This window comes from Carassius carassius, chromosome 8 (assembly GCF_963082965.1).
Source record: "Carassius carassius chromosome 8, fCarCar2.1, whole genome shotgun sequence".
NCBI classification, from domain to species: domain Eukaryota; kingdom Metazoa; phylum Chordata; class Actinopteri; order Cypriniformes; family Cyprinidae; genus Carassius; species Carassius carassius.
This window is the reverse complement of record NC_081762.1, coordinates 9,076,708-9,100,996: the sequence shown is the minus strand read 5'-3', so window position 1 is coordinate 9,100,996 and position 24,289 is coordinate 9,076,708. Positions and strand designations below refer to the sequence as shown.

General features: G+C 39.5%; 1 protein-coding gene across 3 annotated transcripts in view; it reads left to right on the top strand.

The window, feature by feature from the left end:
* LOC132145177 (glutamate receptor ionotropic, NMDA 2D-like) overlaps positions 1-24,289 on the top strand; it is a 96,114-nt gene that overhangs the window by 45,769 nt on the left and 26,056 nt on the right. For all 3 annotated transcript variants that reach the window (XM_059555974.1, XM_059555975.1, XM_059555973.1), the window contains 2 exons: positions 11,994-12,260; positions 16,590-16,918. In XM_059555974.1, the coding sequence (XP_059411957.1) occupies positions 11,994-12,260; positions 16,590-16,918 (596 nt within the window). The remainder of the gene's footprint in view (positions 1-11,993; positions 12,261-16,589; positions 16,919-24,289) is intronic.

The following is a 24,289-nucleotide window of genomic DNA, read 5'->3' as shown; positions in this document are numbered from 1 at the left end:
CTGTTAAACTTGCATGTGGTTTTCAGTCCTGTCAATTATAAACTTTCACTCTATGATGGTTAAGCTGTGCAATTAATCCGCGAATCACACTGTCAAGGGCAGGGGAGTAGCTGGCCGTACAGTTAATGAATAACGGATCAACTACGACAGCCTACATCGCACATCCTGCGATGTGACTATCGTGGATTCGTACATCATGATATCGATGCTTAAACGACACATCGTGCAGCCCTAATATATATATATATATATATATATACTGTAATTCCTCAAATAAAAACCGGTAGTCAAATAAACGCCGGGCCTCTGATAGTGGCCGGGGGCGTGGTCAACACGGACAAATAAAGTCCGGTCTTAAATAAAGGCCGGGGGGAAATTTGTGTGGATAATCAGCAGAGCCAGATAATGAACATACACGCCCACTTCCGGAGCGTTTTACGTTCTCGAGTTAAGAACCGATTGCATCAGACTCGTCCGATTCAAGAACCGAGGAGCTGATGATACTGCGCATGTGTGATTCAGCGTGACGCAGACTGACACAGAGTGCGTCTGAACCGAACTGATTCTTTTGGTGATTGAATCTGAACTGATTCTGTGCTAATGTTATGATCTCTGTCCACTGGAACGCTATCGCTTTTAATTTAAAACGGTTTATTTAAAACAATTACTTATCAAACAGATTGAATTAGAAATAAAGGCCTGTCTCTAATAAAAGCCTGCTTCAAATAAAAGCCTGTTACCTTCTGCAGTTCAGGTAAATAAAGGCCCCGGTTTTTATTTGAGGAATTATGGTATATATATATATATATATTAGTGGTGGGCTGTTATCGGCGTTAACGTGCTGCGTTAACGTGAGACTCTTATCGGGCGATAAAAAAAAATATCACCGTTAATCTATTCTCAGAGTTGGGTTGAGAGCTGGGGCTATGCTGGGTCTATACTAAGCAAGCTATGATGACTTTCACCTTGATATTTTAGAACGGATGTATACCTAGCCGAATCTGTAGGGGGCAAAAACGAGTCTTTAAACCTACTGTGAAATTACCACATCAAACGTGACGTGCTAACTCGGTGCGGACGCAGAGAGAGAGCCGCGTATCACGGACAGCGACACTGAACCGAGCTCTCTTCTGCGAAGTTCTCCTCGAAGTCCCTCCTGCACTTGAACGAACAAAAACAAATCGCAGTTTGAATAAACAAAAATATGTAAAAGAGCCCAATTCAGCACCACGGTGTTCTGTTGTTCAAGGCTCACGCAGAGAAAGGCGTCTCAAAACACTTGAACACCGAATCTGCTTCTTTTTGCTCTTGTGCCTACAAATACTTACAAAATATGTCAAAATACCCGCCTTAGAAAGTATGGGATGTGTATTATATTGGATGCGTTCATCGTCTCTTAAAGTGACCGCGCCTAATTTAGCTACTGGCTTCTCTAATGTTAATCCAAGAAAATGAAAGAAAATCACTCACTGCTCTTGACTGAATTACTTTGTAGTTTTAACAAGAATTAATGCACAGTCAAACCAAAAATTATTCAGACATCAGATATAATTTTTGATATATTTGACTAGTAGGTACAGGACACTATAATACATTAAGTGAACTGTGACATATTATACCCAAAGAATCTTCATACAGTAAACTACTAGTGAAATTGATAAAAAATTGTATATCAAAAATTATTCAGCACCTTATAAAGCACCATGTATTGCTTATGTGTTTTTTTCTGAATTGCTAATGCAACCTTTTCACACCACAGTCTGAACAAAATTAAGCATTGCTTGGTAATTGTTCAACAAAGTATTGATGGTAGTGTAAATATTGTCATAATAACAGTTGTCTGTAGTTTTGGTTGATTGAAATTCATTACATACATTTCTATCAAAGTTATGACATTATTAAGACAAATTTGTTCTGACACAGTTTAACTCTAAGTTCTTGTCATATTTTAGAACCATTTTACAAGCGATCGCAAATAAAACTGTAATAATGTGAGAAATGTTGAAGGTGTCTGAATTTTGGTTTGATTGTATATTTAATTTTTACATTGAAGACTATCCAGTGCTATTTTAAAAAAACTTAAAAAAAAAAACTTAAACATTGTATAAATAGCTCAAATAAATAAAAACGAACGAACATGCAAATTAAACAATTTCAAACAGGGCCCATTGGTACAACCTTCACTGGGGCCCCGGTGACCCCAGCTACGGCCCTGGGTGCAGAAGCAGCACGGACTCATACTCATTGTGCTTTCACACAGGACGCGTTTGCAGTCCGCTACTCGGTACGTAAATAATAGATCACCTGGAATGCACTGACGGACCGCAACTGCGTAAACGCTGGAATCCGTTAACATGGGTGCTTAAAAAAATACAAAACACAAAGCACTGCAGACGGAGTATGTATGAAACAGGCGTAAGGTTGTTTGCACCTTGTGCAATGTGGAGTTCGTTTACAGCTTTCTCAAGCAGTTTGTGATGCATTTTGGAAACAGGAGATGAGCCCGTGGTCTAATGCACCACCTGGCTTGAGAAACCCGTTCTAAAAGACTTACTTTTAGTCATTATTTTATTAGGGTAGCACACATATTCTGAATGTTTTCGGCAGAATTCAAATGAGCCATTTTAATCTAGATTAATTCCAAGATTACAGTAAAAATAATCTAGATTAAAATTTTTTATCTATGCCCACCACTAATATATATATATATATATATATATATATATATATATATATATATATATATATTCCCTTAGAAATCCACAGATACTTGTATAGTTGCCATCAATACAAAAATATGTTTTTTTGTAGTCACGACATCATCTTGCAGGTGCTGCCTGCACTAGAGTAGCCAGACAAACCCGGTCAGGTGCAGCCTAATAAAAAATATAGTAAAATAAAAAACTGAAGCTCATTACCATTTTCTTTAGACCTTTTTTTCTTTCTGGAATGCACAAAGCACTTTCCCCCAGAGATGTAATAGTATTTGGTCATTTTTCAGCCATGACCTCAGTTGTCCTCTCTATGTACACTGCTCTCAGCGGCCTGGAAAAGCACTGAGCTGTCTCCCAAATATGCCTCTTCTAATTTTAGTGAAACAGTGGGTAATTATTCAATGTATTAAGCATTAGTCAACAATACAGGTCACTTGGGGGCTTTTTAAACAGTGAATGGGCAGTAAACAGAACAGAATGTTGTGTACGAGCCACCTGTGTACAATAGGAAAATGTTTTACCAATGTTATGGTAGATGAGGCAAGAGTTATGGTGCCTATACACACTGGATTTTATCTACATCATGGCTTAGAGGACAAAAAGCTAAATTTGTGCTTAAATTGATGCACCATCATTTGACCATAACTTGGTCCTTTTCACACTTTTTCCGCCTCTTTTGAACAAACAGCGTCTGGGCTTGTTTGGAAAAATCGCTACTTAAATTATTCATTCTGCGGCAACCATACATGTGATTGTGGACTAAAAATTCACCGTGTCGTACTACTTAATAAGATTTCACCATAATTAAGATGACCAATTAAACTTGAATAAGTTTCAGGCTACCTATGTTGTTTTATTCACACTCGGAAGACAGCCTCTCCACCAACGCATTTCTCTCATGTGGAAAAATATTACATTACATTTTCATTTGCTTGCTTAGGCTTTAATTAACTACACTTAGAAAGGCTCATGTGTTGTGGATTGGTGAGAGCGTGGGTTTGGAGCCATGAAGTTAACTCTCTCTCACAGGGGCATGTCTCCAGAGACTTCTTTTACCTCTTCACAAACTGCCAACCAGAGCATGGCACAAAGGAGTCACCTAACTGGTTTAATTAGGACAGTAATCAATTACATCATGTGGTTAAATATTTCTGTGTGAGAAGAAAGTAGATGTTTCAGACACTGTTTTGGCACCCGTCACACTCTGCCAGAGCTGCAGAATGTAATGCTGCAAGTGCAAATCCAGTTTCAAGTGCTCAATGTAGATTGATTTCAGCCGAATCAAAGCTGCAGCATCAGAAGAGACTGGAGTCTGTTAGTACTGGGATTCTTTTGAAAACACAAACACCTCAGGCTTTCGCTCTCCCCCTAAAAGAGTGAAAAATAAATGTAGAATTGCATATTGCATCTGTTTTAGGCAGATTTTTTGGTGTCTGTAATGCATTAAAACTTCGTATTCATCCGGAAGAAGGAGGCGGGAACCGTTGGACAATCAAAGGACATTTTAATAATTCAAAATAAACACAAAACAGCGCACCAGCCCCTCACGGACGACTGGTGCGCTCAAATAAAAACCCAAAACACAACTTAAAGCCCAGGCCTGGTCCTCTCTCGTCCTTCACTGTCGTCGCTCCAGTTTTATATCCTTCCATCTCCTCCGTGGGCCTCGAGACCGGCGGGTCGAACAGGTGTAGTTCATCTCCAATCACTCCACCGGCCTCGCTCCCACGTCACTCGGCCCCGCCCCACTCGTCACATACCCCCATCGCCCCTCGCAGGCCGGGGGGTACTCCTGAGACTGCGCTCTACTCCCCCTCCCCTCCCTCCGGGGGGACCGCTCACAGGGACCTGCGGGAACCTGGGGGTAGGAGACGAGGCGAGAGAAACGGAGATGGAAGGAAGAGCGACAGAGACGAGAGAGGGGAGAGAGAAAAAAAATAATAAAAAAATAAAAAATTCCGGTTCCCAGACGCACTGCTGCTCGGCCCTCCACCAGCTGGGTGATCTCCTCCGCGGTGCCTGGCGGTTGCACTGGAAGGCCCTCGGCGGACGGCACGACACTCCTCCGCCGCCCGGTGGACGGCGACGGCTCCTCCGGTTTTGGGCAGCCGGCAGGAGTCCCCCGTTCCCTGCCCCTCCGGATATCTTCACGGAGGCAGCAGGCTCCGGCCCCCTGGCGAACGGCGCCGACTCCTCCGCTCCCTCACGGACGGCAGCCGTCCCTCCTTATCGTGGCCGGTCGGAAGCGAGCTCGCCCATCCCCGGCAACTCGCTCCAGTCCACCGCCTCGAGCGTCCATGGCGGCACACTCCTCGCCTGCTCGATGGCACCGCGGATTCACCACAGCGGCGAGGGATCTTCAGCAGCGCGTCCCTCCTTCTCCCGGCTTTCGGCACCACTGTAATGCATTAAAACTTCGTATTCATCCGGAAGAAGGATGCGGGAACCGGCGGACAATCAAATGAGATTTTAATAACAAAATAAACACAAAACAGCGCACCAGCCCCTCACGGACGACTGGTGCGCGCAAATAAAAACCAAAACACAACTAAAAGCCCAGGCCTGGTCCTCTCTTGTCCTTCACTGTCGTCGCTCCAGTTTTATATCCTTCCATCTCCTCTGTGGGACTCAAGACCGGTGGTGGGTCGCAGGTGTAGGCCTAGCGGATTTCCCAATCACTCCACCGGCCTCACTCGTGTTCCCACATCCCTCGGCCCTGCCCCACTCGTCACAGTGTCATTTTTAAAAATAGCCTTCCAGGGTCCATTTTATTCTCTGAGAACCTTTGAATAAAATAAAATAACAATAGGGCACATAATGCAGTACAGACAATTATTGCCATCTCAGGGACACAAGCTAGCATGTGCACAACTTCTGGTTCAAGTATAAGTTCAAGTGTGTGCATATGAAACCAGCAGGATTCGGTTGCTACGCAATTACAATGCAAAGTTATGCAATGCTATAAAATATGTGACATTTGTACAAGAATGCAATACATCTTGAAGCTTTTCAAATCTCCCTAGCAATAGCATTAAATGCATCACTGTGGAGTCATTTCAAAGGTTGTGACCTCTGATTACAAGTGGGTAATTGTTAAAAAAAGATTATATTAATAGCTGTAAGTGTTCCATTTAGATTGTTGGACTCTTAAGTTGCCTAGATGTGATATGTGTGAGAAATTGGAACAAAGCATCTAAATTTCCACTCCTTAAACAATCGAGTCACATTTAAATAGGTCATTTTTGAGAGGAAAAAAGAACATCGATTTTATATTCTTACCACAATATAGAATTGATCTATAAGTTTCCAAAAATATAATGTGTTTATAATGCGTGGTTTGGCTGCTGAGAGGTTGCAGAGCAGACTGTTCCAATTCTCTATGTACAGAATTTAATTGCTGCTAACAGAAGGTACTTCATAAGCACATATAGATTTACATTTTGGGTCATTTAGAGCTGAAATTGATCTAGTTGGTTAAATATATTGTATATTGTTTTGCAATTAAATTTAAATCTTTCCACCTGCAATGCATTTAATGCTTGCTGCAAATCCAGTTTCAAGTGCTCAATGTAGATGGATTTCAGCCGAATCAAAGCTGCAGCATCAGAAGAGACTGGAGTCTCTGGAGCACAAACACCTCAAACAACCCAGCCCCCACTTCCAAAAATGATTAAAAAAGAAATAGAGAAATGCTTATTGCTTCGGTTTTAAACAAATGCATTGAGCACTAGATAGATCCAAGATGGCGCCGCAGATGGCTGCTTCAGTGCTTGGCTCTCCAGTGTTTGTACTGTTTTTGTTCGTTTTTCCTGTTTTTTGTTTAACAAACACGATCAGTTTCACCAGGGATGAACTGCTGAACATTCGGCAGAACACACCACATGATATTTTTCCGGATTTCTATTATACAGACGTTTTACTGAACATTGTTATCGGAGGAGCAGCGGCGCTGATCAAGCGCTTCAGGACGCGCAGACGGGGAAAGCGAGCGGGAGCGCTCGTCAGACTCAGGAAGCGCGGATTTCGAACGCCGTTGCCTAGCATCCATCTCGCAAATCTCCGCTCTCTACCCAACAAAACGGACGAACTCCTTCTGCTCTCTCGGACAAATAAGGATTTCTCTCACTCTGCTGCTCTGTGTTTCACGGAAACCTGGCTGAATGACGCCATACCGGACAGCGCACTCCATCTGCCGGGCTTTCAGCTGTTCAGAGCGGACCGCGAAGCAGAATCAACGGGGAAATCGCGCGGCGGCGGGACATGCTTTTACATCAATGAACGGTGGTGTACAGATGTAACTGTATTAAAGAAGATGTGCTGTCCTGATCTAGAAACGCAGTTTATCAACTGCAAGCCGTTCTATTCGCCGCGGGAGTTTCACTCGTTCATTCTGGTTAGTGTTTACATTCCACCTCAAGCGCATGTGAGCTCAGCTTTACAGAAACTCGCTGATCAGATCACAGACACAGAACAACAACACCCGGACTCTGTTTTAATCATTCTTGGGGACTTTAATAAAGCCAATCTCTCCCGTGAACTGCCAAAATACAGACAGCATGTTACCTGTCCCACCAGAGACAGTAATATACTGGATCACTGTTACACCACAATAAAGGATGCATATCACTCTGTTCCACGAGCAGCTTTGGGACGTTCTGATCACTGTCTGGTTCATCTTATACTGACCTACAAGCAGAAACTTAAATCTGCTAAACCTGTAGTAAAGACTGTGAAGAGATGGACCAGCGAAACAGAGCAGGATTTACAATCTTGTTTTGACATCACAGACTGGAGCGTTTTTGAAGCTGCTACCACCGATCTGGACGAACTCACAGAGACCGTAACATCCTATATTAGTTTCTGTGAGGATATATGCATTCCTACCAGGACTTATTTAACATTCAACAATGATAAGCCATGGTTTACAGTAAAACTCAGACACCTTCGTCAGGCCAAAGAGGATGCCTACAGAAATGGGGACAGGGTCTTGTACAATCAGGCCAGGAACACACTGAACAAAGAGATTAGAGCGGCTAAAAAGACCTACGCTAAAAAGTTGGAAGACCAGTTTACTTCCAACGACTCTACTTCAGTTTGGAGAGGACTGAGAGCCATCACAAACTACAAGACACCATCCCCTTGCACTGAGGCTAATCAACGACTTGCTAACGACCTGAATGAGTTTTATTGTAGATTTGAAACCCCCAACACCCACTCTCACCATCTCCCTACACAACCATTAACACCTCCTGCAATCCCCCTCTCCATACCTCCTGCTCTTCAAATCTGTGAAGATGATGTGCGCCAAGTCTTCAAGAAAAACAAAAGAAGAAAAGCACCAGGCCCAGATGGCGTTACACCAGCCTGTCTGAAAACCTGTGCTGACCAGCTGGCCCCCATCTTTTCACAGATCTTCAACAGATCTCTGGAGTTGTGTGAAGTGCCTTCCTGCTTCAAACGCTCAACCATAATCCCCATTCCAAAGAAACCCAAGATAACAGGACTTAACGACTACAGACCTGTGGCTCTAACGTCTGTCGTCATGAAGTCGTTTGAAAAACTGGTTCTGGCTTATCTGAAGGACATCACTGGACCCTTACTGGACCCCCTGCAGTTTGCGTACCGAGCAAACAGGTCCGTGGATAATGCAATCAACATGGCATTGCACTTCATCCTGCAACATCTGGACAAAACAGGGACTTATGTGAGGATCCTGTTTGTGGACTTTAGTTCGGCTTTCAACACCATCATCCCAACAACCCTCCAGACCAAACTGACCCAGCTCTCTGTTCCTAGCTCTATCTGTCAGTGGATCACCAGCTTTCTGACAGATAGGCAACAGTTAGTGAGACTGGGGAAATTCATGTCAAACAGCTGCTCCACCAACACTGGTGCCCCTCAGGGATGTGTTCTCTCCCCTCTGCTCTTCTCCCTGTACACCAACGACTGCACCTCTAAAGACCCCTCTGTCAAGCTCCTGAAGTTTGCAGACGACACTACAGTCATCGGCCTCATCCAGGATGGTGACGAGTCTGCTTACAGACAGGAGGTTGAGCAGCTGGCTGTCTGGTGCAGTCTTAACAACCTGGAGCTGAACACGCTCAAAACAGTGGAGATGACTGTGGACTTTAGGAGAAACCCCCCTGCACTTTCCCCACTCACCATCATGAACAGCACTGTGACTGCAGTGGAGTCATTCAGATTCCTGGGAACCACCATCTCTCAGGACCTGAAGTGGGACAATCACATTGGCTCCATTGTGAAAAAAGCCCAACAAAGGTTGTACTTCCTTCGCCAGCTGAGGAAGTTTAACCTGCCACAGGAGCTGCTGAAACAGTTCTACTCAGCCGTCATTGAGTCAGTCCTGTGTACTTCAATTACTGTCTGGTTTGGTTCAGCTACAAAATCAGATATCAGAAGACTACAGAGAACTGTTCGGACTGCTGAAAGGATTATTGGTGCTCCCCTGCCCACCCTCCAAGAACTGTACACATCCAGAGTGAGGAAAAGGACTCAGAAAATCACTCTGGATCCCTCACATCCAAGTCACCCCATCTTTGAACTTGCCATCTGGCCGGCGCCTCAGAGCCGCAAATACAAGAACAGCAAGGCACAAGAATAGTTTCTTCCCCCAGGCAATCTACCTCATGAACAGTTAAATGTTTCCCACTTAAACTTATGCAAAAATGTGCAATATCCTTATATTTATTTGTTACCCCTCCATCCTAGAACATTCCTGCATCTCACTCAATCCTATTCCATTATCATTTATAGCACAATTGTTTATACACTTATTTATTTGCCAATTTGTAAATCTCCTGTAAAGTTTTCCTTTTTTTTTTTTTTTTTTTTTTTCTGTGTGTTGTTGTCTCTGTTTACTGGAAGCTTATGTCACTAAAACAAATTCCTTGTATGCGCAAGCATACTTGGCAATAAAGCTCTTTCTGATTCTGATTCTGATTCTGATTCTGAAGTTGGAAAAAAGAAAACATTAGTTTTTTTGTTTTGGTAAAACGTTATTAACCATTAGTTATAAAGTTAATATCATTTATTTTTTTAATTATATATTTCAATTGAATTCTATATGTACGACAGGAAGGTCTGAAATGACTCTCTCTCTTCCGCTCACCTGCTCCCATTTTGGTGTATCAAATTTATCAAGGTATTTGATTCAAATGTGGAAATGTCGAAACATGGCAAATATAAACTGACCCATTTAGGGGCTTCACTGTTGCAAGTAACAGTACTACTGTAAGCTCTTTGAGCTTTTACAAGCTAGTCTTTATTTAAATATAGAGCAGAAGTGAGCCTTTATGCCTGGTTAATGCTCGGCAGTCGTGACATTTTTCTCCTCACCAGGTTTGCGGCTCCTCTGTCTGGTTATTATTTGAAAGACTCGACGTAATAGCCTGGCTTTATCCTTTGGTCACACAGTATGAACACTTGTTTAGCATGTTTGTGTTGTAATGAGCATGTTAGAAAACATGCTGAGTGCCTTGAATGCTGACAGAGATGTTAAAAATTCCTCTCTGTATTTTACAGGTGTGTATCATGAATATACTAACAGTGTAAGCGTAATTATTGAAAAAAAACTGACAGATTGCCAAGGTAACGCCTAGGGGAAATTATTCATAAGGGGAAAGTACTGTGGAGTTAATTGAGATTTTATTTGCATAGGAAGTTTTTGTAATGGGGAAAACTGTTCTAGATGAAGACATACTTAACATCAGCGAGTTCAACAACACATTGTTAGTAGTTGCCATGGCTGATATTTTGTTGTGTCATTATGTCAGGTGTCTACACTGGGTTAAAAACAAGCCAATTTGGGTAAATAATAGTCTGAAGACATGCTGTGTTAATCTTATCTGACAAGTTAAGGTGCTCATTTACCCAGCAGGCTGGGTTACACATTTAACACAGATGGTAGCTCATTTTGACTAGAATTCTGGGTTGATTTGACTTCAAAGTGATTATTATTTTAATCTTTCTATAACTCTAGAAATAAATTGATTAACCGTGAATTTGAATAGGCTGTTTTTTCAGTCACAGAATTATTAATTCATACATAGATGACTCAGACCATTTTGATCAAATTAGCACTTTGGCTCTTTTAAATTAAAATCCAGAAATAATATTGTCTGTGGAAAAATATAGATGCTATGGACGAGCAAATATGTGCTTAAGTCAAATTCAATATATGACAGCTTTGATTATTATAACAGGGGCCATCTTGAATGGTCACATCTCTTCACTCGCTCTATTGCGGTTGATGTTTGTGTAAATCCAGCAAATGAAGTTAAGTTATACGTGAAGCTATACCATAAACAGTGCAGGTAAGCCAGGCATATTTAACCCACAGGTTTTTAAAGTATACAGACACAAAGCCCTCATTCTCACAGAGCACTTCACAGTTGCGTTTCTCAATGTAAACTTCTCTGAAGGCATAAATACACTATTTCCTATAATCTAAACTTTTTTCAGAAAAAGCTGTTTATGTGCAGATGCAAGTAATCTGACGTGTAAATGATGATTTGTCTGTATGTAATTTGCATTGCTGCAATTACAATATTTACTGTAATGTGTTGTTTAAGCAGCTGCAGTATACACAAGGCTTCTGCCCAGAAATGATCCTTCAAAGATCTAGAGAGGTCTCACTTAGCTCGTCTGAATTTTCTAGAAATAAATTCAATTATAATTTAATGGCCAGTGTCACCAGCAGGCACAAAACAGGTGTCATGCCACATTGGTGATATACTTGATCATCATTATGATGCATTAGCAAGTGTCAGACTAAGCGTTGCTATTTTTCACTATCAGAAATACGGTTTTATGTCAGAGTAATAAATCTCCTCGATTGTACAGTGGAATGGTCACCTTCCGGGTATAGAAAAAAAGATGCTGAGATGAGCTGAAGCAAAGCCGACCTGACTGTTTCGAATCCTAAAGAAGCCAAGGACACTAATGTCACCTGAAACACAGGCTTATGAATAGCAATGAATCTTTTTACGTCATGCTGTGGGGGTATTAAGAATGACTGTATTGATCTGAATGAGTAAGAAGCAGAGGGTAAATGGAGGGAAGAGAAAAAACCTGATGAATGAGATATACTGAAACAAAGGACTTGTAGATGACTGATCGAAAACTATGAGCAGACGGTCAGAGAAAATTTAGTTCAGAAAGGGAATCTTAGATGCCCTAGTCCTTTCAGTAGTTCCTTTGTTTATGCAAAATACTATGTTGCAAAGTTTCTCCATGTCCCACATTTTCTTGCTCTTTCAGGAGATCGGCTCCGTCTACTTGCAGTTCTTGTGCTCCACTGGCCTGCAGCTGGAGGTTATTTTCGAAGTTCTGGAGGAGTTTGATTGGACGGCTTTCTCTGTGGTTACCACACGCCACCACGGCTATGAGGACTTCCTGGCCATGGTAGAAGGCATGATAGATGGCTCCTTCATCGGCTGGGAGAGAAAGAGCGTGGTGATGCTCAACCTGACTGATGACCCGGGAGGAGCTCGTACACGCAGGCTGCTGAAAGAGAATGAAGCACAGGTCAGGAGTGGCAATATAAATGCAGTTGATTTTGAACGTCTGAAACCACTCGTAAAAATGCTTCTATTTTGGGCATCGAATACATTTTGTAATCGAATACATTTCACTTAAAAATGTTATTATGAGCACAAACATTTTAGTTTAAAAATAAACATCAGAATAGTATTTGGTTTGCCTCTCTTTTGCTTTAATGATAACAGCATTCGAGCAGCTGCTTGAACTCAACAAGCTTGTGTAAAACCTAATGATCAGTTTCTCCAGCATGATCTGAGAATGATCAAAGAGCATCTTGAGCCTCAATGGAAACAAAAGCCATCTGACTGTCTGTACAAAGAAGTCACATGATCGCTGTTACAACTTTACTTGCAGTTGATTAGTTATATAGCAATAGTGCAGGATTATTGGTTTCATTTGTTTCACTTTTTAAATACTAAAATGGTTTATTTCCAAATTCAAATCTCAGATTTTTTGACGTTTTGACATACATTTATTTATTCAAATCAAATTTCAAAATCTCAGTTTCTGGAACATCTTTTTACGTCTTTATGTAAATCATAAAAGTTATTTTTTTCAAATCTTCATATAATCCAATCCATTTTGTGAACTGAACTGGAAGCCCTTTCTCTCTATTGCGACTGTCCAGTTCATTCTCTTCCATTTTTTTTTCGTTTCCTTTCACTGAACTATCATTCCCACTCCACCAGCTCCACTAGCTTATATTTCATCCCCAACCCCCCTTTTTTTAATTCAAAGTGGCTTCTCTGCCAGTGCAATTAACAACTGTATTACCAAATCAGTCTTGGTTAATTATAGAAGTATGAATATGACAACGAAAAGAGAAAAGGCAGCTCTAATGCCCCAGAGCAATTATTCCATAGCACTCCAAAATCAGCAACATAAGGTAAAGCTCCTCATGCGTGGTATAAGTCACTTCCTCCATATTCCCAGCTTGATTTCTCGATTAACCTTCTCTTTCATCACTCATGTATCTGTTCCATGCGTTCTTTTTCTTCTTACTCTCTCTCACTCTCCTGCGTTCTTTGGCCTTTTCGTGAAGGCTCCCAAAGAGAAGGAGGTTGCGTGACCTATGAAAGGGGAGATGGAATCCGTAATGTTACTGAGCAGCGTGACATTAAATGACAGTTTCCATCTGACCCAAAGGTGGCCAACTCAATTCCCGACAGGACTGGCCATGCCAGCAGACATCCTCGACGTTCAACAACTTGACTGATTAATTCTCCACAGTGTCCAAGCACCCAGACTTTCAGAGCCTAATCAGTGACTGATACAGGAGCACATTCAAAGTGCCTGTCACTCTTCCTGCATGGAAAAGAATGAGAAAAAAAATTGGGGTCAGCTTGATGCAATGTGATAGGAACTGCTTTTTCTCGCAGTGATTAAACATCAGTTTGGTTTTTGTAAGGGCCCAACAGACACACGCTACATCAAAGGGCAGATGTTATCAGCGAGCTTTGTTATAAATGTAAAAACTCTGCCTCCAGTGATTTGCTTTGAAACATAAGCTTACTAGCTTTATTTTTTTTTATAAGCTTTACCAAAAAGACGAGCATGATAATAAATTGTAAATTTAAAATGTTAACTGCTCCATTATCAAAACTGCTATCAGAATGAATAATGCATTCCTCTTTCACAAGTGTTTAACCCTCAGAGGCTCAGCGTAGAATAATTGCATCAGCTGTATAAAGTAATGAATTAATAAATAATTTTCAGTATATGTGGATTAAAAACAACACATAACAGCAGTGGTGTAATGTAATGAAGTAAAAATACTTTGTTACATTACTTAAGTATTTTTTGGGAGTATCTGTACTGTACTGTAGTTTTTATATTTCAGCCAACTTTTACTTTTACTCCACTACATTTCCTAATTAAAATGTATACTTTAACTCTGATTCATTGCCCCTAAGTATATTCCTTACTTACTACAAAATAGTCAGATGAACACAGACTGCAGGAAAATAGTTTTGACTAATCAGTGGGGTTTGAAAGTTAGACTCTTAAAGAAACACGTTTGCTCATTTACAAACAAGTGCGCACCACGCACAACCGCAGATGATTTCATTTTCCACTCAAGTCGAGGCTGGGGTGTGCGATATACAGCATCGTCTGCGATAATATGGTGTTGTTGTAATGATGTGCAATCTGACGTTATCTAGTAGGCTATATCACCAAATCACACACAGAGTGCACGCACATTGATTTATTAGTCTATTAAAATGCAATATTTCAGGCATTCTAAATTGTAGATGGCAAAAATTCTTCTGTATGCTTTTTATATTCATATAATTGAATGTAGGCCTAGTTAACTTAATCGATATCACAAAAAGAGTACAGTTTTTCTGTAGATGCATGAACACATTTAGTAATAATTTTATACAAGTTCAGTAAAGCAATAAGTGACTTACATTGTAGACATAATATTGCTTGTTTTTGCTCAATTTTGACAATGAAAATTGTTATTTAGTTATAAAACCTATTTATGCATCTGTAACTGCAGGTTAAATTCATCAATGTCCCCACTGAAATACATTAAACTGTAGGCTAAAAGCTATTTCAGATGATTCCAGAATTTTTTATGTTGGAAAGTAAGTACCGGATGAAGTGCTTCTTATTCTTACCCAAAAATACAAAATGGAAGAACAAGTTAAAACTGAACACAGTCTTGCTACTCAAGCTGTTTCTATAAACGTGTGTGTACAGTATATATATATATATATATATATATATATATATATGTGTATGTGTGTGTGTGTGTGTGTGTGTCTGTTTGCTTGCTTTATTTACTTTTACTTTTAATACTTAATTACGTTTAAGATTTACAAAATACTATTTGTACTTAAGTAAAATAAATATCACATACTTTAAGACTTTTTCTCAAGTAATATTCTAAACGGTGACTTCAACTTCTACCAAAGTCAATTTCTGGTAAGATATCTGTACTTTTACTTGAGTATGACTTTCAGGTACTTTATACACCACTGCATAACAGTGATACTCTGAAAATGTCAGAAAAATTGCATATTAACTCCAGTCAAAGTGATTCAAGTGATGGGAAAATGCTTACACTTCCTGAAATTTTAAACATACAAAAATTTGCTTTGATATGAATAATTATTGCAGAATTTACAGTACATAATTAAATAGTAAAATGTATTAACATTTCACCAAATGTTTTTTTTTTATTATTATTCAAAACTTTCACTTAGTGTTTAAAAAAACCTGGTAAATGGTCTGGTTTTCTACCCTAAATATCCAGCGTCACAATTTTGTATGATTTGCACAATTTTCAATATCAGTGCTTGGGCCTCTGATGTTAAAATGGGAATAAACGGAACCATCTACAGTGCCAAAATGTAAAAGTTTGCATTGTCACCAACTGCCAGTGTCAGAATTATATTTTAGGAGACGTTTATATTTAAGGATTTTCATTTATTTTTGCCCATGAAACACAGAAAATCAAACCCATGGGCAATGGAAAAACATCTGGCGATCTAGTCCAGTAGCAAGGGCCTAGTCTTGCCCTTCTGGAAGGTCTATTGATTCCACACTTCTACTTTCGCTGCAGTTGTTATACTGTAGGAATTGTTGGAAGAGTGCAGGTCACCAGTCAACAACCCTCAAGAGTAGTTTTATCTCCCTGTCAGGAGCCTGTTGCTACATGTTGACAAGTGGGATAAGCAACCCATCCCCAGCAAGAAAAACAACACCCCTGCACATCAAAGTAATTTCAAGATGTCTGACATCTCTGACCTTTTTCTGAAACGTGTGAAGAAAAATCCCTTGTACACCTCTTCCATGGTTTGAGGTTACCAAAAAAAAAAAACCTTGGTCATGCTAAGGATACTGAAGAACATGAGTTAGCACATGTATAACAAGCTGACCAGATCACTCTGTTCCGATAGGACAGTCTCTGAAATTATAGAAGTATCATAAGCTGCCAGAAAGAGCTTATTGGGCTGTAATTTTTTTTTTATTATTATTATTATTTTTGCCATCACTTTAAGTCAGCATGATTTTCTAGATTACATTCTTTAATATTCTTTGCATGACCAAATATATTTTAATAAACCCCAGACCTTCTTTGTCTTTCTTAATGTGACATTTTAGAGTAAATTAGTAAATTTAATCAGAAAGAAGTGTCTTAAGTTCCATTTTCATTAAACATTACAATGATTTTTTTCTTATTTTCATCATTATGCACAAATGAATGACCATTAAGTAAATACATTTTGATTTTATGTCGACTTCAAAATGAAAAAGTGGTTCCTTTGAATATTTATTCCTTTCTTGCTCTGCCACTCTCTACAGGTGCGACTGCTATATTGCTCACAGGAAGAGGCGGAGCACATTTTTAAGGCTGCATGGGCATCAGGGCAGGCTACTCCCTCACATATGTGGTTTGCGGTGGGCCCTGCTCTGTCTGGACTTGGTCTTGAGGGTCTACCCAAGGCTCTGTTTGCTGTGCGACCCCAGGGATGGAGGGATGAGCCGCGACGGCGAATTGCAAAGGGTGTGTCAGTATTGACGCACGGTGCTATGGCTTTACGTAGAGAGTACAGCGGGGCTCGAGGGACAAGCTTTGCTGGGAACTGCGTGATGGATGGAAATCAAACACAGAGGGTACCGGATAGAATCAGGTGAGAAAATCAAATTGTTAGCTGATAGATTCACAGCTTTGTTGGGTGTACATCCCTGTCTCATCCAAGAAGGAATAGAATATAGACTGCCATTCAAAATTTTGAGGTTGGTAAGGTTTTTTTTTTTCATGCTTTTTTTCTCTTATGCTCGCCAAACGTTTTAATGCTCTCCTCCCATAAATTTAGCATCTGAAAGGCAAACTCCTACAAATGCATATTAAATAAGGTCAGGTACATAAATGTGTCCACGCCTTTTGCGCTAATTATTTACTGTGTGTCTTTAGTAAATCCTGACAGTAGTTAAACAATTATACTGACACCCAAACTTTTGAAACCTCATAAAATCATTTGACCAGCACAGATTTTGAGGCATTTCTCTTTCTAATATGAGTAGGATTGGGTTAAGATGTGTGTTTCAGGTTTTAGTCCTTTTCTCAGCAGAGAAAGACTGTAAATATATGCAGATATCCACTAAAAGCATATTCTGTCGACATTTAGGAGTGCACGTGCACATAAAATGTATTGTTTTTTTGTGTTGTATTGTGTTTAAATTAAAAAGCTTAATGGAGTATGTTTTACAAGGAAATGCTATTTCAGTCTTTCTACTTAAACAAATTATGATTAATTTAATGTGAATCTTACTAGCAGTTTCTGAATGAAAATAATTGTTACCACCAAATTGTTTTCAGTATCAAGCTAAAATTTGGGTCCACAAATCACATCTTTAGAAAATCATGAACAAGTTTTTTTTTTTTTTTTTTTTTTTTTAACCATGATCTATCTGCACATAATTGCAGGGAGATAAAATTCCAGCTGCATTTGATTAAAGGTACTGACCCAAATGAAGTCCTGACTCGTTCCACTCAAAATTGTTAAAGCATTCATTTGATAATAAATATTGATTACATTTTTGTTGTAATATATCTCCCCACAGTTTCATGACACAAACTGAAATCTTTATTTCAGGCTGTTGTTAAATATGTATGAACACTACACTGACTTTGTACTGTTAGAGGAAATGGCCCTAAACCGGGTGCATCATGAACAGCAAAAAAATAAAAATTTCTAACAAGTTTCTGTTTCATCTCTTGCAGCACAAAATTCAAAGAGCGGTGCCAAACAGTGCGACTATGATGATTGTATCAAAAACCCGTGTTGTCTGTTTCCTGGGTCTCTTTTCACCCATCACCCCAATGAGGCCACGTGTGTTCAGTCACACACACCCTTAACCTGCATTTGATTTGTGTTTGACAGCCCATACTGCAGGGATTTGCTGCCTGTCAGTCATGCTTCTCACAAATCTCTCAATCTCCAAAAAACAGTGGCCTCAAACAGCACTGTCGACTAGTCTTTATGGTGGGGGGAGCTCTCTCGGAAGTGTTCATGTCACTCAGGCATGAACTGAGAGAATCATAAATCTTTTAACCACCTTCAAAAGTCAATCACTTAAACATGCCATCAGGTTAGGTTAGTTGACCCTGCCAGTTTATTTTCATACTGAGCGTTCTCTCAAGCCCACTTTACAAGGACTGTTATCAATCATTGGTTTTAGTTTATTGTGACATCTGTATAATAGATGTAACCAAAATGATCCGTTTTTTAAAATGAATTTCTCTACTCTTTGCCTGAAAGAGGTTTTTGTTACTTTTTGCTTCTCTACCTCAAAGTATTGCAACATATATTCCTTCAGGGAGCCAACGGACAGCCCTTTTTAAGAACTGCTGCTATATTTTGCTCAAGGTTTTCCCATTGATCTCTATTCATTAGCGCTGAGCACAGAATCACATCTATAGATCCTGTATGAGTGCTTTCGTACAGGTTTTTATTTAATTTCAGTTTCTCATTTAATTGTTTTCTTCCTTATTTTGAAATCATTGCAAATTGGATTGGAAACTCAATCGATCTTCATGCTTTTCATATTGGATTTAAGCAGTGGGTGAATATGACACCATTAGCACATTCTGCATAGCTTTTTGTAGGTTAGTCAAAGAGTACATTTTTGTTCTCATTACTGCAATATATCAGGATATTTTACTTTTGAGTTTGTGTAATTCTTATTATTTTCAATGGGGATTCCCATTAGGTTCTCATTAAATTGCTTTACAATTTAAATAATATACCATTATTTGTTTCACCGTACGGTAATGAGAGGTTTTTTCTTTTCTTTTTTTTCTCCATGTTGTGATAAGGAGAATTTGGGGGAAGTTGTCATGAAAATAATGTAACGATGTAAAGACAGTGTTCTTTTGTACCCAATTAGCTTTAATTGAATTAAGAGTCATACAGGTTTGAAACGACATACAGGTGAATAAATGATGCCTGAACTATCCCTTCAATGGTCCTACAAATAGGTTGCCTTTTCTTTACAAAGCAATCATTTCTATTTCTGTCTTTTTTGCCTGTAACGGTCATTGAATAAAAAAATTAAGATAATTGTGACTTTATTTCACAATTGTGATATCATTCTTGCAATTCTTAGAAGAAATCCTGCAATTGTGAGAAAATTGTCATAAAATGTCACAACTACCTTTTTTATTTTTTATTCTGTGGTGGAAATGGGCTTCCATAGAAATATGAGCTGAAAAAGTTTCATGCCAAGTATGGTGAGATTCATGCGGTATCTTGACATATTTTGACTGATATTGATAAAACTTTGAGTTATGAAGCACCCGTGCTTGATATTTGAGCTTGTGGTCATGTATTAGTGAAGCCGAATTGATTATTATAATGGTGGTCAGCTGGATAATGGAAAATTACAATACAACTTCTAGTATGAATAGAAATCATCTACGATCCACTTTTGAGTTGATGAAATAATGAAATACTGCTTTGATTTTTATTTCTTTGTCCTCATTATATTCCAGCGTTATCTGCAGTCCAACCAATGGTACTAGTTCACAGATTACACATACGGTTGCTGTATATTATACAGATTTGTCTCTGACCATCGCACCATATGACGTCTGCTCTGGAAACAGTTTAATGCAGTCACTCCAGATTAAATATGAAAGCAGATGTGTCATTAGAATCAGTCATTAGAGGCTGGCGCATTAGATGGGAGCGCTGGCATTACTTTATACTAGAAAAGTATATTTCAACAGACCTGTTTCCCCCTACTGCTAACTTTTTGTTACTGCTTAAGTAAACGGAGTGTGATGAATGCTTACCTGTACTCCTGCCCACTGTTCACTGATTCACCCTTCATCACCTTTCTCCTTTCCAACTTTTCACCCTCTTTTTGGGAAGTTTTCTCTCTCATTTTTCATTGTTTTGCTTTCTTTTAGTCTCTCAAATCCCCCTACTCACTTTTCTGTCTTTCTTTTTGCCTTTTTCATGTCCTCCCACTCTTTCATGCCCGTGCATTTCTTGGTCCTTGCACTCTTTCATAATATCTCTCTTCTCTCATCATGTCGACAATACTGTCCCCACTCTAATTCCATCTCTATCTCATACTCTTCAGTCTCTCTCGCACTCATTCTTTCCTGTCCCCCTCCTTTTCTCCCACCCTTTTGTTGGCCCCCACTGTCTCATCCCATCATTTTTCCTCTGCGCTCTCATCTTGCCCCTGCAGGCAGCTCTAAAGAGGCACGCATGCGGTGTCGTTTTGCATGTAAATAGGATAATTGGTTATGGTGCGCCGAATGCAGGGGGAAATATCACAGACTGTCACCAATGGAACTGAGCTCACAGCCGCCCAGCTTCACCCACACACACACTCAAACTCAATCTTACTCTCACTCATTCACTCACTCAAGGTCTGCTCCATCCCTCATTCACTCACTCTTACGCCCACTTCCTCCTATTAACTCATGCTGTCTGTGCAGGATGTCGCAGCAGTATTGACGTCTTCAGCCAACTTTGCCAACTTCCCCTCTCTCTCTCTCTCTGTTTGTGTTTCAAAACCTTGTGAGCTGCTTATCTCAACATTTTTTGGGATATTCCAGACACATTGGAACTTTCCTGTGTGGGTGCATTCAAATATTCCTACTTTTGTAGCATTATTAATGTGTGTGAATGTTCCTTTCTTTTTTGGTCATCATACTGTAGGTGCATTCAGATATTCCCACCTAGACCATTTTCGGGTTTAAATTTTGCAAATATCATGGGTACCTTCAACATTTTTACAGATTGCTTTTTTGGGGAGCATCAAGACTGCATTCAAATAATATTATGTGTCATATGTAAAGCATTTTTGGGCGTAATAGATGCATTTTAAGCATTATTTTACAAATAATATTTTGGGCAGCTGCACATTTCTTAGACTGCCATTTTGGCTGTCATGCACACATTTGAACATTTCAACCTGAAAATTTATTTATGTATTTTTGCAGCTGCTTTCAAACATTTCCACATAGACCATTTCTAGGTACCATACATTTGTTGCACTTGAAGGATCCCACAGTTTTGGGGCATTGTGAGCATGTTCAAATGTTCCTAAAAGCATTTTTAGTCATTAGGCACATGCAAATGTTCCATAATCTGTGTTTTCAGATATTCATAAATTTACAATTTTTTGGAATTATAGATATATTTGAAGGCTCTAACCTTCTGTATTCCACTTCATTAAAGGGTTAGTTCACCCAAAAATTAAATTATTTAATTAATTTCTCACCCTCATATCATTCCAAACCCTTAAGACCTTTGTTCAGTATTTTTTATGAAATCCAAGAGCTTTCTGACCCTGCATTGTCAGCAATACAGCTGACACTTTTAAAGCTCATAAATGTAGTAAGGACATTGATAAAACAGTCTATGTTGCATCAGTCGTTCAACCTTAATTTTATGAAACTATGAGAAAAAATTTTGTGGGCAAAAAAAGAAAAAATAAATTACTTGATTCAGCTATTTCTTCTCTTCCCTGTCAGTCTTGGATGGGCATTCATGACAGTACCACGCATTTTTGTGATGGTGAGCAGAGGAATGCACACACATGTGTCATGGTACCAGGGCCGTAGCTGGAGTTAGCGGGGCCCCGGTGCAGGTTGTACCAGTGGGCCCTGTTTGTAGTTGTTTAATTTATATGTTCATTCTATTTATTTATTTGTGCTAATTGCACAATGTTTAGGTTGTTTCATGTTTGTAGGTGTCCAGGTACAGGTACAAACAAATAATTAAATATAAAATAGCACTGCATAGTCTTCACTGTAAAAAATTAATTCACAGTCAAACCAGAATGTATTCAGACACCTTCAACTTTTATTACATTATCACAGTTTATTTGCTCTAGTTTATAAAATGGTAATAAAATATGACAAGAACTCAGAGTTGAACTGTCAGAACAAATTCATCTTGATAATGTCAGATAACTTTGATAGAAAGATATGTAATGGATTACAATCAACCAAAACTTCAGACAATTGTTAGTATGACAATATTTAAACAACTGTCAATACTTTGTTGAAAGATTACCAAGCAATGCTTAATTTTGATCAGTCTGTGGTGTGAAAAGGTTGCATTAGCAATTCAGGCAAAAACACACGTAAGCAAAACATGGTGAGGTCAAAGTGTCTGAATAATTTTTGGTCCCATTTTCTTTTTCTATCAATTTCACTAGTAGTCCAATGTATGAAATATTTGGGGCATAATATGTCACAGCTCACTTTATTTTGCTATACTCTCTTACCTAAATTAATTATAGTTTATTTCTCTCCACCTTCAATACCACGACTTAGGTGCCCTTGAGCAAGGCATCGAACCCCCAACTGCTCCCCGGGCGCCGCAGCATAAATGGCTGCCCACTGCTCCGGGTGTGTGCTCACAGTGTGTGTGTGTGTGTTCACTGCTCTGTGTGTGTGCATTTCGGATGGGTTAAATGCAGAGCACAAATTCTGGGTATGGGTCACCATACTTGGCTGAATGTCACTTCACTTATAGTGTCCTGCATTTACTATTAAAACTAAAAAAAAAATGTCTTTCTTTAATTTTCTTGAATTAACATTACAGCAGCTAGTAGCTAAATTAGGCGCGGTCACTTTAAGAGACAATGAATGCATCCAATATTATACACATCCGATATTTTTCTCAACTGTTTACTTTCACTTAAGACATAACCGACAGTTTTTTCGAACATACTTTCCGAGATGGGTATTTTGACATATTTTGTATGTTTTTGTCGGTACAAGAGCAAAAAGAGGCAAATTCTGTGTTAAAAAATTGTTTTGAGACGCCTCTCTCTGCTTGAGCCCTGAACACCAGAACACTGTGGTGCTGAAATTGGCTTTTTCATATCCTTTTCTGTTTGTTTAAACTGTGATTTGTGTTTGTTCGTTCAGGTGCAGGAGGAAGTTCGAGGAGAACTTCAAAAAGGACAGCTCGGTTTAGTGGTGCTTTCTGTCAGACGCGGCTTTGAGACTGTGAGATGCGTGCGCACCGAACACAGCGCGCGAGTTGAGATTTTCCGCGTCTTGTGTTTGAATGATTTAAACTCTTTTGAATGTTTAAATTGGAAAGTGGTCAGGTTTAAAAACATATGAAAATGATAAGCTTTCGTGACGACACGCAGCAGTGGCCTGTCAACTGTCCTGATCGTCTTTTTAGGATAGCCTCAGCCAGACGGTTGAGATCGCCGGGGACCCCCCTCGGCCGTGGGCCCCTATAATCGTCACCACCTTTCACCCCACTTGCGACGGCCCTGCATGGTACTCTCATGAACAAAAATCACACAAAAAAAGAGAAGAAATTGTTGAATAAAGTCATTACTTTTGTGTTCTTTGCACACACAAAAAGTGTTCTCTTGGCTTCGTAAAATTGAGGTTGAATGACTGATGTTATAGGACTATTTTAATCAGTGTCCTTACTAACTTTCTGGGCCTCGTGTCAGTTGCGTTGCTGTCTGTGGAGGGTCAGAAAGCTCTCAGATTTCATCATAAATTTCTTAATTTGTGTTCCGAAGAGTTCTTATGGGTTTGGAACAACATGAGGGTGAGTAATTAATGATAGAATTTAATTTTTTGGGTGAACTATCCCTAAGCAGTAGTTTTCATAGACAGAAATCTACATAGACATCATTTTTGGCCAGTTTGGGCACATTGGTTGTCCTTAGCCAGTATTTTTGGGGATCATGGACACATTATTTTTTAGGTATTAGGCACATGCAAATGTTACATCATCTGTGCATTCCTACATTAACCAGTTTTGGGCAACATGGATGTCTTTGAATGCTCCAACTTAGATGTTCTCAACATTCAGCATTTTTTGGGCAGCATAGGTATGTTGAATGTTCATAGACAATATTTTTGAGCATCATTAGGGACGGTTCAAACATAACTCTTTTTCTGCATTCCATTGCACTGATTTTCCATTGTTGAATGTAAAAATGCACTAGATGGATGTGATTGTCATTCATGTATTGCATTGCCCCTGGTTCCTGTC